Below are 13,926 nucleotides of genomic sequence, written 5' to 3' on the forward strand. Positions count from 1 at the left end.
AGATCTCACAGTCGGATTGCAGCTGGATCTCATAGCCGGATCATTACTTGGTAGTCATGCCTGTCCAGCCTGTTGTATGTCCCAAGGTGTGGCCACTTTTGCCATAGCCCACACTTTTCCCAAACACCTCACTTGTCCAAAACAAGTATGCTGCAGCCATACATACCGGTAAATCTCAAACTTTCTAACACATTGTTACTGTTAAAAACATCCAGACTCACTTCTGACAGGCCATTACATCTTTGGGTCACTCTTTACAATACGATGGTCTGAAATTATAGCGCCATCAATGGAACACATGAACCTATGCATCTATTTGTTTAGCTTCTTTCTCATTCCTTCAACAGCCCTAGGCAACATTTCTCCTCGTCATACTCTCTGAGGGATGATATAGCAGCAGATAATGTAAACTGCTGGGAATAAGCCTGCAATCAAGATGCAATCTCTCAATTTTTTGGAAGAGCTCCACACTGTCTGTCAATGTAATATTGCTTTCTCCAAGTGGAGGATCACTGCCCACGGGGAGTTTATGTTTTTTCCTTTTGCAGTGGCATTATTGTTCCCACTGAAATCCACACTCTTTTTTGCGCCCAGTGTATGTTTAACTGGGGTAAAGCAGGGGATGACGGTGGAGTGGGGATTGAACAGAGGAAGGGACAGCATAGTACCTGTCGAGGCTTTGGAAACTCTAAGAAAGCCTTTTCCTGGAATTTAATTCCCCAGGAATTTATAGCTATAGTTGATTTGAATGTTTTCAGGAAACTGTACATGGCTGTTCTCTGCCACTTTTAGTTAAATACTTTATTTATTCTACAATGTTCCAGTATCTAATATTGCTAGGATATTTTAAGGTGTTTACCTTAATTTGTACTGCATTTCATTTATTTAGTACTACAGTATGGTTTGTTTTTTTTATTGTTAGACAATTTAATATAATGCTGTATTTAACATTTGCACGCCACTCTGCATTCTTTGTGGGAGGGGCATTATAGAAAATTGAAAATAAATAAAGGGTGCTTCACATCCCTTAAACCTTTTCTAAAGTATCTCAAAGATATTAAGGTGATCTCATGCAAATGTTTTAAATAATAATCATACTTCTCCCCAGCTGCCAGAGTTCCACTGTGGACAGGGTCCAAAGTCACAGTGCCTTGACTCAGATGGCTTTGTTGCCTCATCACAATAGCCGGCATGTCTTCCTTTCTCATCTTGACACGCTACAGCACGACGCTGGAATCCACTAGCACAGGTGCTCGAGCACTGGAGAAATATACAAGTAAATTCAAGTATTACTCATGGAAATACAAAGTGATGTATGCCAGTATCTCCCAAGTATTTGGCCTGGCCTAGTAGTGAGAGGAAGACTTGCACATGGCTTTTAATCAATGGTCATTTTCTAAATAAAAAAAAAAGATGCTGGCAGCTTTCCCTTCTGCTTTTTCTCAATGAGGAAAAAGGAAAAAAATTTCAAAAGGTTTCAGGTTGGCGACCTCGCATGACCTGGCAGAAAACCACCACAACTACTTTCAATCATTCTCAATTCTATTTTTTAAAACTTGGCATTTACTTAGTTTTACTGGGTGTGTGTTCTGTCTGGTCAGTTTAACTTGAGATCAAAACAGAAAGCAGTAAGACACATGCACATAGTTATTTTGTAAATTTCAGTTCGTTTTGCTTACTGTTCCCCATGGTCCTGTTCGCCATTGATTTCCTCTAGGAAGGCTCCACTGATCTCCATTAACTTGTGGGTTATAGCTCTTGTTTATTTGAGAATTTTCTGGTTGTGGAACATGGGCTATGTCATCATCTTTTTTAGGGACTTGGTGAATTGTAAGGAGACAGGGTGACATGTTGCACTCTTGCTCTTCGGAAGGACGGCCTTCAGGATCACAGGAATCCTCATCTATTTGTTGACGGTAGTTGATACAGACAACTTGTCGTGTTACCCTTCCATTACCACAAGAGACAGGGCACTAACCAAAAATTAACCAAAAAATTTATGACAGAATAATAGAACAAAAAATATATGGGCATACATCAAGATAAATGGATATTTCTAAAGTTACTTACAGGTGACCAATCTCCAACTTGCCATTCTCCACATTCAACGAAACAAATTGAAACTTCAGCAGGTCTGGGGAGGTGTGAACAAAATGATTCATCTGCAACTCCACCCTGAACATCCCTACAGCTCACATAGCGAGCACGATTACCTTTACCACAAGATACAGAGCACTACAATAGAAACAAAAGATAAAATCTTACTTTCTTCAAGCTGTGAATATGTCTATGCCATATATGCCATATTCTGAGCCATTTACCTGGGAAAATACAGATTTACTCAGATAAACTAGTCTGTCTGAAAATTGTCCCCCTGACTGGGCTAAAAGGACACATGGACTTCCTTCGAGTGCATTCTTTTAGCCCAGTTAAAAAGTGGCATTTCTGTGGGCATGTTTAGATCGGGGGAGCACAACAGCACACACAAATTCAGTTTTCAAATGTGCGTGTGCTATTTTGCCCCCACTTGGCTACCTGAACATATCACATATGCAAAGCAGGCAGACACTTTTAGCATCTGAAATTTGTGGCTGCTGATTTTCAGAGCAAAACAATGCAAGTAGTTTCCCTTTGAACACTGGCTGCAATGTATGTGGGTAAAAATACCCACATGCACTGTAAAGAATGCCGGCTTTAAGACAATTCTAAATGTGATCTCTCTCATTTCCTCACATTCGTGAAATCCTCTCTTATCCTTTATACATCTAGTCTAACAACTACCTTTACAAATTTTATAAGAGGGTTCTGATAAGGATAAGCAGAGCAACTCCAAAATTTGCTGTGATTCACAGTGGGAGTGGCTCTCTGGGAAGAAAATTTTAAAAATGTCCATTATAAGTCATTCTGCAGAAATTAAATAAAAACATGGAAGCAGATATTCAGCCGCCGTGCCTCGGCTAGTTAACTTATCCGGCCAACTCAGCCCATATCTTAAAGTTAGCTGAATAAGTTTATCCAGTTAACTTTAGAACAGCCCTATGGGCCACCCAGATTTAACCGGCTAAGTTATTCAACTAACTGTGACTTTATTATTTACGTTTTTATTCTGTTCGGATCCATTAGAGTTCTGGGCAGATTATAACATCTCACACACATAAATAATATTAAATGAAGAAATCACAATACAGTCAATGATATAATAAAATCAGCATTTCACATGCATAAACAATAAAACAGTAAAAAAATACATTAAAAATATTTCATGTACAACTCTCACAAACAATGAACAATACTAACAATGGTAAGCAAACACAGAGGGGCCTAGTGTTCATATATATATATGTGTGTGTGTGTATGTGTATGTGTGTGTGTGTGTGTGTGTGTGTAGTCTGAATATCTGAGTTAGCCAGATAACTTATCTGGCTAAGGCCTAGATTTATCAATCTGCTGTAAATATCACATGTGATAGAAAAAGGGGTGTATTTTATGGTAATAGCCTAATTATTACAATGTGCACAGTGCTCATTTCACCACTGAGAGAGAGAGAGAGAGAAGCTACAAGGCCCTTCTAGTAGTTAGTTATTTAAGCTACTATAGGAGGCCCACCTAGTAACTCGAGGTGAGGTTTAGGTAGTAGTGTATGAGTTAGGGGCGTACGAACAGAACAGTACACTCTTGTGAAGATTTGATGTCCTTCGGAGAGAGGAAATTCACACAATGATGAGATTTGTACAATGTTCTCTCAACCTAGCTTGATGGACTCTCTACCTGGGTAACATCAAGCTGGGTTGAGAGAACACTGTACAAATCTCATCTTTGTGTGAGTTTCCTCACTCCGAAGGACATCAAATCTTCACAAGAGTGTAATGTTCTGTCCGTACATCTCACTCTGCATGTAAAAGTGGCCCCTAAACCCTACACTACTCCCTAAACCTCACTTTGAGTTACTAGGTGAGCTTCCTATAGTAGCATAAATAGCTACTTAATATGGTACCACCCCTGGAGGCTCTCTCTCTCCCTCTCTCTCACACATATGTAAAAACGCCATAATATGATTTGATAAATGACCTTGTTAGTTTGCTCCTCTCCAAAACATCCTTGCCCTGCCTGCCAGTCACTTACCCCTAGATTCATTAAGCCACAATGTTTTTCACAGAATGATTCCCACTATTGTGGGGGAAGGGGTGATGCTGCAATAGTGGGGCCCCTCCCCCCCAAAAAACATCAAGATTCAATGGTGCATTGTTTTGTGTCACAACCAAACACCTTGACACAAAAGACCATGGCGAGCAGCCCTTTAACGCGATGGCAGCACCAACCTCATGGGATTGCCAGTGTCTTAAAGGGCCGCTGGTCACCCAAAAAATAAACCATGGCCAAATGGGGAGACTGAAAGGGGGTCATTGCTGACCCACGTTTCAACCATGGGCTGCTAGTTGAGGCAGCCCCGACTCCTCCAAAATAAAAATAAAGTTTGAAATATGTGTGCGGCAGCAGCCCCCCTTCCCTCTGCCCCCTGATAGATGGATCCCCTGGCCCCCCATAGACAGATCTCCCTCACCCGCCCCCAGGCCCCCCCCCCAATAGTGGCAGCCCCAACCCCTGTTAGACAAGCCCACTTCCCTGCCTTTGGCCCTCTATAGACAGATCCCCCCTCCCTCCAGCCTTCCTCTAGAGACCCCCCTTACCTTATCATGGGTCCTGTATCAGGGACAGGTGAACCCTCACACCTGTCCCAGTCAGTGCCATTTTCCAAAATGGCCCCGACCTCATCTTGCTCTAGCCATATGACAGGTAAGATCCATGGATCAAACTCAAGTCACTATTGGGGGGGGGGGGGGGAGTGGAGATCTGGCTATCCAAGGGCCAAGTGGTGGGGGAGGTGGATAATGTCCCGAGGCCATATGGAATTCATTCTATAATATTAAGGGGAAACAGAAACATGACAGCAGAAAAAGACCATAATTAATTTAGTTTTAGGATTCCCATCATTTCCTTAGAGATTCCCTGTATTTATCTCATGCTTTCTTGAATCCAGATACTGTTTTTGTGTTTACCACCTCCACTGGGAGATTGTTTCATGCATCCTCTGAATGGAATGAATTCATACGAGGCAAGTACAAGGAGAAGCAGTTAAATAGGCAGGAGACTTATAAAAAGTGTGAAATCCAGAGTTTTAAAGAATCAACATAGGTAGCTCAGTCCGTAGGCAGCCATCTTGGCAGGGTGACATCATTCCAAGCCCCCACTATGATATTTATTTTTGGTGGTCAAATTTAGGGATTGGGCCTACTGGCTGTGGAAGTGTTTTTCTTCTTACTTGTTCTGAATAAAGCCAGATAAGGTTCAATTTATCTGAGTACATATACTTGGATAACCTAATGACTGCTCTGAGGCAATCTTAAACTTATCTAGATAACTAAGCTGGAGAATCCTGAATATCAGTGTTATCTGGCTAACTTATCCAGATTTGTGGGACTGCCCTTAAGTTATCCGTATAAATTTTATCTGGCTAATCACTTAGCCAGATAACCTGGGGACATTCAGACTGATGGGACACTTAAATCCCAATTTAGTTGGACAAAGCACTTTGAATATGGACCTCATTATTGCTATATATTTCTATATTGCATATGTTTTATTATATATTAGTAATGTATCGTTCTCAAACATGTACATTATTTTATCATTACTAAGATTTCTGATGCTACTAGTTCCTCAAATTAATGTTGACAATCTTGCAAGATAATCATGTGCATTATTATACAAAAGCATTTGATGCAAATGAAGCTGATTGACACTATTTCAACGTCATGCAGTACTGGATAAAGATCATAAAAACTGGAAAGAACCAGAAATTTTAACTCTGGTCATTAATCAAAGTATACCCTTCTCTCAGCTGTAAAAAATCTACACATGCAATGGACAGGGAAACAGATTCCAAATTACCCGATTCACATCTACTAATGTTTAAATATTAAATAAACTTGATTTGATCTGATAATTATAACTCTCGCCTACCTTTTTATCTAAAGCTCAAGACATGGTACAATTTTAGTAGCATAACAAATAATCATCAATTAAACCAAAGAAAATCTTCATACTATTTCTTTTTAATTCCTGAGATGAAACATGTTTAGAATTTATGAAAAATTCTCTTACCATTATGGTGGATCAACTATGATGAATATAATACATAGCAGAAATCTGACCTTAGCAAATATTTGCATAAAGAAATATACAGAGTCTGCAAAGTAGAATACAAAGAACCTATCTTTCACTCACAGAAAAACTTAATATGGAGCCAATATTCAAAAAAATGCTGAGCTCCAAAATTTAGGCTTCTGATTCTGTTTTCAACCTATTGTCATTTGAATTTAGGGAATTAACAAAACTTTAGGTCCCTAAAATTTAGGGTCCTGGATTTAGGCCTGCTATTCATTTACCTATATTTAGGACCCTAAATTAGGAGCCTCGTTCTGAAAATCATTGCTAAGCTCCTAACTTTGTTTCCCCACCATATCTCCACCCCCGTAGCCACCCACGTTTTTTAATCCTAATTTAGAAGTCTAATGAAACTAGGATCCTAAATTCAAGGACTCAGACCTAGTAAATTTTTGAAAGGAGCCCAACTCCAAAAGTTAGGAGCCATAATGTTGTCTCAAAAAAAAAATTATAGAGAAAAAGATGTTCATCATCAGTGAGAGGAATAAAGCTCAAACTGCTTAATCCTTTACAACTTCCCATGCTGTTTTGCACCTGGCTGAGTCCACCAGAAACAGGATTAATTGAATGTACAAAGCAACAACTTACTGGTGTCCATGATCCATATCGCCACTGAGATATTTTTCCCCTGTGAATGATGGGAACAGATGTATTTATTACAACAGCGGCTTCTGAGCATGAAGGCAGCTCACAATCCTGTGTAAACAGTTATAGAATAAATCAGAATTAAAGGCTAAAAGGCACATTGTTATAGAGCTATAATATTTTTTTATTGTAATCTGATAGAGTTTTATTTTTTTTCTTGATCCCAAATAAAATGTTTGCAAAATGGCATGCCGAGATTTATTTCCACTAATTTGCAAACAAGGTCATTATCTGTTCAGCCTGCTTTATATTCATGGGAATTTATAGAAAAACACTTGTGGGAATCCTGTCTGTCTTTTTCCCTATTGCATGTAAGTAACTTACTACATGCAATACCCACATGCAGGATTTTACATACTACACAGCTCAAGTAGTAACAAAATATAGATAAAATACAATATACATTTTACATAACTGGCAAAGCATTTTAGCTTCCAACATTCAGGTCGATACTGTAAGACCGCGGGAGAGCGGACGAACGCCCGCTCTCCCGGCGCGCACACCGGCCCCTCGCCGGTGCGGGCGATTCAGTATTTAAATGAGGGTGACGCGGGAAAAACGGGGAAAAGGAGGCGCTAGGGACACTAGCGCGTCCCTAGCGCCTCCTTTTTGTCAGGAGCGGCGGCTGTCAGCAGGTTTGACAGCCGACGCTCAATTTTGCCGGCGTCGGTTCTCGAGCCCGCTGACAGCCACGGGCTCGGAAAACCGGACGCCGGCAAAATTGAGCGTCCGGTTTTCGGCCCGACAGCTGTGGGCCGAATTCAAATTTTTTTTTTTTTTTTTTTTACTTTTTTTTACTTTTGGGGACCTCCGACTTAATATCGCCATGATATTAAGTCGGAGGGTGCACAGAAAAGCAGTTTTTACTGCTTTTCTGTGCACTTTCCTGGCGCCAGAAGAAATTAGCGCCGACCTTTGGGTCGGCGCTAATTTCTTAGAGTAAAATGTGCGGCTTGGCTGCACATTTTACCTACTGGATCCCGCGCGCGCATACCTAATAGGGCCATCAACATGCATTTGCATGTTGAGGGCGCTATTAGGTGCCGCGGGTGGGCCGCGTGTTTTCCTCCCCTTACTGAATAAGGGGTAAGGGAAAACACGCGTCCAGAGCAGGCTGACAGTGCGCTCCGACGGAGCACACTTTACTGTATCGACCTGATTGTTTTATTAGGAAATCCTTCTTAGCATTCTTAGCATTGGGAAATTACTAAACATTCCTGCAAAACTGTTCAGAATTCTTCATGAAAAATTATTTCTGCACATCATGCATCATAAAATATATCCAGTTGATATGTTACTGAAAATTTGGATATTAATGCACCCATGTTTCAACTCCCTCCCAAAACAGAAGTTTTGTCGGAAATGTTGTCACTCACTTGTCTGTCTCTAGGTCGAGAAGCAGCATTACATTCCTTGACATCCACAATAGTACTGTACATTCCCAGGACACATCTAACAACACGCATTTGATTCCCATGTCCACAAGTCACAGTGCACTGTGAAAAGTATAGACGCTATCAGCAAGTGCGTACAAAGACATTGAAGCATGCAAGATAGTTCCAAGTGAATCGGTGAACGGGAGGGTTTGAAGGAGCTTATAATTCCAAATGTTCTACACAGTAACATAATAGAAGACATTCGAAAAAGATCAACTGACCCATCCAGTCTGTACTGTTATCCCTGTCCATGTGCCAAGGATATACCCTAGCTGCCAGCCATACAGTGTGACTGCCTCTAAGAGATATCATTCCTATCTGGGACTTCCTCCTTTGTCCTCTACCCTCTTGGGTAGATAAGCATGAAGATCCCCTATTTAATTTATACCCAGCACCTCTCCCTTCCCGTGTCTAAGCAAAAAGCTTTCTAATAATCTAAACAGATATCAATACCAGCATGGCTGAGTCAGAACATCTAGTCCCCTTGGATACCTGCGTAGCCTACCAGACTAACCTGGCTACGTGAACACCTGCATTTTTGCAGTCTACTTAGTTCTATTATAGCAAAATAAAAAAATGCAGACATCTGATTTAAAAAATATTGTGAAAAGTGAGAAAAAAGAGAAAACAGGTAACTTTTTCTTATCTTTTAGGGAGAAGCCATGATGGGCTGCATGGCTCTTTAATTCTATCACAGGAGCATCAGGACCCACGTTGGGTTCTGGGTGTTCTTGCGGTAGATTCACTTTTTAAAAAAGGAGTAGATAAAATGACATGGCTGACAAATTTCTAAGTCAACTGTGTTATTTTAGTTACATAGGATTAGGTATGCATGAGCTGCTTTGCATGGATTTATAAAATTCATGCATGCAAATGCCATGCAAAGCCACTCATTGTAATAGGTGTGAATTTCAGGCCTAAAATATTCACAATATTCCACTGAGATACAAACCATATTCCATTGAGATACAAACCACTGAGATATTCCACTGAGATATTCCACTGAGATACAAACAATATTCCATTGAGATACAAACCACTGAGATACAAACCATCCTGAGAAGAATGAAACCTTCGTCTCATCCTGCTGACCACATCCCCACCAAACTACTCCTATCTATTCCTGACTCAATAGCCACATCATTAACAAACATCAACTGCTCTCTAGCCCAAGGATCCTTCCCAGATGATCTCAAAATGGCCTCAATCTCACCACTCCTAAAGAAACCCAACCTTGACCCGAAGGACCCCAACAACTTCCGACCCATAGCTAACCTCCCATTCATCGCCAAGATCATGGAAAAACTAGTCAACTCTCAACTGTCAAACTACATCGAAGACAATAATCTCTTCTTCGCCCCACAACACGGATTCCGAAAAAACCGAGGCACAGAATCTCTCCTTATCTCTTTGACAAACCATCTCCTACTGGGCCTCGACAAAGGAAACTCATTCCTTTTGATCTTGCTAGACCTATCCGCAGCGTTTGACACGGTCAACCACGCTATCCTCCTAAACCAGTTGTCATCCATAGGAATCAGAGGCACCGTCCTTTCCTGGTTTAAAACCTCTCTCAACAATAGAGGTTACAAAGTCAAACTCCAAAACAAGGAATCCTCAAGATTTGACTCTACCATAGGAGTCCCACAAGGTTCTTCATTATCTCCGACTCTATTCAATATTTACCTTCTTCCTCTATGCCAACTTCTCACCGACCTCAATCTAAAGTTTTTTCTATACGCAGACGATATCCAAATCATCATCCCTATCAAAGACACATACTCTAATACTCTTGACTACTGGGAATCATGCCACCAAAAAATCAAACAACTACTCAACAGTTTACACCTCATCTTAAATTCCTCCAAGACTGAGATCCTTCTTATCTCGCCTGAAAACAACACCAACAACAGTACTCTTCCCACCAATCTTCCTACCACACAAACTAGAGACCTAGGAGTGATAATAGATAACCGGCTAAACTTCAAGGCACACATCAACAAAACAACCAAAGACTGTTTCTATAAACTCCAGGTCCTGAAAAGGATAAGACCTCTTTTCCACGCTCAAGACTTCAGAACGATCATCCAAGCAGTCATATTTTCGAAACTGGACCTCTGCAACTCCCTATTGCTAGGTCTACCTTCATCATACTCCAAACCACTACAGATGGTTCAAAATTCAGCTGCCCGTATTCTGACAGGCGCAAGGAAAAGAGACCACATTTCACCCATCCTGAAAGAGCTTCATTGGTTACCCGTATACTTCCGCATCATGTATAAAGCCTTAACTATCACCTATAAAACGATACATCAACTCACCACTCTCGATCTCCAATTCCCTCTCCAAGTACATAATTCCACTAGACCTACCAGAGATGCATATAGAGGTTCCCTCCTGGTTCCCCCAGCGAAAACGACCAAACACATCACCGTAAGAGATCGTGCCACCTCCACAGCTGGCCCTCTACTGTGGAATTCCATTCCTACAGACCTCAGACAGGAGCCCCGCCTCCCAAATTTTAGGAAAAAACTTAAGACTTGGTTATTCAAGCAAGCCTTTCCGGACACAACTCAATGACACAATCCAATAACTCCTAAATCACCTTGCCGTTTGTTTATAACATTTATTTTGTATACTACATTTAAATTGTATATTGTTTAACCATTTCTATCCTCTTTTCTATTTTTCCTACTCCAAGTTTGGCCACCTTTGTTAAATGTAACTGTACCTTCTGTCACCACAGTTCTAGTTCTATGTTCTTAAGTTCTATGTATTTTATTGCACCCCCATTCTATGTAAACCAGCAAGATATGTTTTCATGATTGCCAGTATATAAAAACTCTAAATAAATAAATAAAATAAATATTGTGATATCGCTGAGATAGTAGAGGTAAGAAGTCATTTGCAACAAAATAGGAAATACAGGTGATATTACCTATTTTGTTGCATTTTGGGAAAAACAAAAGTTTGTGCTGCCCTCCACAGTGAAGACATTTTGTGATGCTTTTATTATCATTTTTTGGGGGTTTTAAAAAAAATTCAAGCTTAAAAACAGAACAACCCAGAACCCACCTCCAACCCTTCCCATTTATTCAAAAACGGAGTCCCCCCACCAGCGGACTCCCCCAGAGCACACCACAAATACCTGATGGTCTAGTGGGGAGCACGGGAGTGCCATCGTGCTCCTGGGCAAGCAACAGCCCTCATTGAAAATGGTGCCGGCTGTCCTTTGTGACAGGGGCTACTGGTGTCATTGGGCAATCCCCGTCACAAGTTAAAGGCAAAGGGCTGCCGGTGCCATTTTGAATGAAGGCAGCAGCCGACCTGGGCATGAGAGGTCACACTCTGTGTTTGTGGTGAGTCCTGGGGGGGGGGGGGGGCGGGGAATCCGCTGGAGGAGGGGGGGGGGGCTCTTTTTGAATTATTTTTTTTTTACTGAAATGGTGCAACAAATTTGAAAAAAATGATCTGGGGTGAACCTGAAATGGCCCACCCTCAGAACGAAAACAAAAGCGCAACAAATTTTTTCAAGGCCCTCACCCATTAAGCGATAGGGCTATACTGTGCATTATAGCATTTATTGTGCAATATATGCTGTTTAACGGATATTGTAGCCCTATTGCAGCTTGATGAATCTCCTATAAGTTAGAACTTAACCGGCTAAGGGGCACTGAATATCAAGTTCCAAGTTTTTTCCTGCTTGATTTTTTAAAGGTGCATGAGGAATTGGAGAAGTACATAAGAACGGCCTTTGATTTATTGTGCTATCTACTGTTGAGGAGAACTATTTCTTGTACTTTTTATTACTTTTTTGTACCTGCTGGACTTTTTTTTTTTTTTTTTTAACTTAAGTAAATATTTTTTCCGTTTGGAACAGAGTGTTTCGGTTTTTTATTTTGGATGGAGTTTTTGCATCTTGTTCAACTGTGAAATCTTCTTGGAGGCCCCGCAGGAGAGTTTCCTGCCCTCAATCCACAGTGCTCAAGTTTTCTCCCACTGTGGGTGAGCGATACAGTCCTCATCAGGGAAAGTGTTCCCGCAGGGGGGAGTTAAAAGTAGTAAAATAAAAATTTTAAAAACCCAATCAAAAGTACAGTTAAATGTTATTTTTGGAAAGTAAAAAGCTGAGTAAGTGGAAGTTGTGCTGTTGATGTTTTTCACTGTGTATTTTTGTGTGTGGCCCAGTCAGAAACGGCGTTAATCCTGCTCACTGCTGTTTAATGAGAGGATTCTGAAATTAAGGTATCCAACAGGCATCCAGCTACCAGAACATATGCCCTTAAAAGGTTCCATCCTCCTCCTCTAGAATTCAGTCCTTGGTATAGAATTTGTCTCATAATGAGGCAATTTATGTTGTATTGTTTTTGCCTAATAATGTAGCAGCTAAAAGAATGTTTACAAGTTATTACTGGATGCCACACAGGACATAACTTCTAATACCAACAGCTGAAAACCGATTTAAAAGGACTAATGCATACCAGTTTAATTCTCTGAAGAGCCCAGGTGCCTGCCAAATACAGCAGCAGCACCAAATACAGCTTCCAGCTTCATACATCAGCTTCTCTAGCTGGGACAGGCCAGCATGGGAGTGAAATAGAAACCAGATATATTTCACGGCAGGACACCAGTACAGCTAGGATTCACAACCCCCTAAACCCCAAACAGCATTTTAGCTGCTGTGTACCAGCCTTTTAAAATCATGGGTTCACAGTTCATTTCTGGATTAATTATTCTCAAGTACCTGGCTTCACAACAAAAATTTCTAAAGTAGTCTTTCAACCACTACATTCTTAAATTGTAGAAAAAGGAGTCACAAGTCATAGTTCAGTGCAAATACTAAAACAAAACCTCTGAGAGGATATTTTAGTTTGAGGGTAGGGCATATTAAGTGGATAACATGGACGCCTGCTTTATTATAAGAACCTGAGATCATTGTGAAGCTCTTTTTGTCCACAACCTAGTCAAACATACAATTCTGTATTTATATACGAAACCCAACGTATCATCAGTCCTCTAGATTGCATTAAGTCAATTTCATTTAAAATATTTTTATGCTATTTTAGGTGGTTTTACTTCAACTTGATTCCTTATTTCCTAACGTATACAGGTGTTATTTTAATTTAATTTAACACAGTTACCCTTCCTTTAAGTCTGATGTTTCAATTTATATTTCATCATTTTATATGTTGGTGTATTAATGTCACATTAGTTTTAAGTTGTTTTACTTTTGTAAGTTATTTATTTTGTAAGTCACATTGTTAATGTTCACTTGTTTTAATTATGTCTATATAATTTTTCAATTTGTATTTATCGTAGCCCCTGAGGCAGCCACTCAATAAGTGGTGAAACTCGGCCAGAGTCGGGCAATTTTAATACGTCTCCACCAAAATAAAGCATTTTAAAGGATATCCGGCATCTATTTCTTTTGGTTCTACCTTCTCACTCCCATTGCCAGTCCGAACATGCCAGCAGAGAGGAGGTACAACGATGCCTTATGTGCTACCCAATGTGTAATTAAATGCACTTTCAGACTTCTCAAAAGTCACTTTCGCTGTTTGGACAAGATGGGTGGCAGAGATAGTGCTGCTCTGCTGTGTATTCCATAATCTTGCTGTAT

General features: G+C 40.4%; 1 protein-coding gene across 1 annotated transcript in view; it reads right to left on the reverse strand.

Moving 5' to 3' along the window:
* The window catches only part of ADAMTS20 (ADAM metallopeptidase with thrombospondin type 1 motif 20), a gene marked incomplete at its 5' end in the record, with an annotated part of 339,654 nt that overhangs the window by 96,110 nt on the left and 229,618 nt on the right, over positions 1-13,926 (reverse strand). Inside the window, 5 exon segments of the mRNA XM_029617296.1 lie at positions 1,099-1,260; positions 1,680-1,973; positions 2,071-2,235; positions 6,814-6,921; positions 8,247-8,366. Of these exon segments, the coding sequence (XP_029473156.1) occupies positions 1,099-1,260; positions 1,680-1,973; positions 2,071-2,235; positions 6,814-6,921; positions 8,247-8,366 (849 nt within the window).

The sequence above is a fragment of the Rhinatrema bivittatum genome, chromosome 9 (genome assembly GCF_901001135.1).
Source record: "Rhinatrema bivittatum chromosome 9, aRhiBiv1.1, whole genome shotgun sequence".
Taxonomy (NCBI): Eukaryota; Metazoa; Chordata; class Amphibia; order Gymnophiona; family Rhinatrematidae; genus Rhinatrema; species Rhinatrema bivittatum.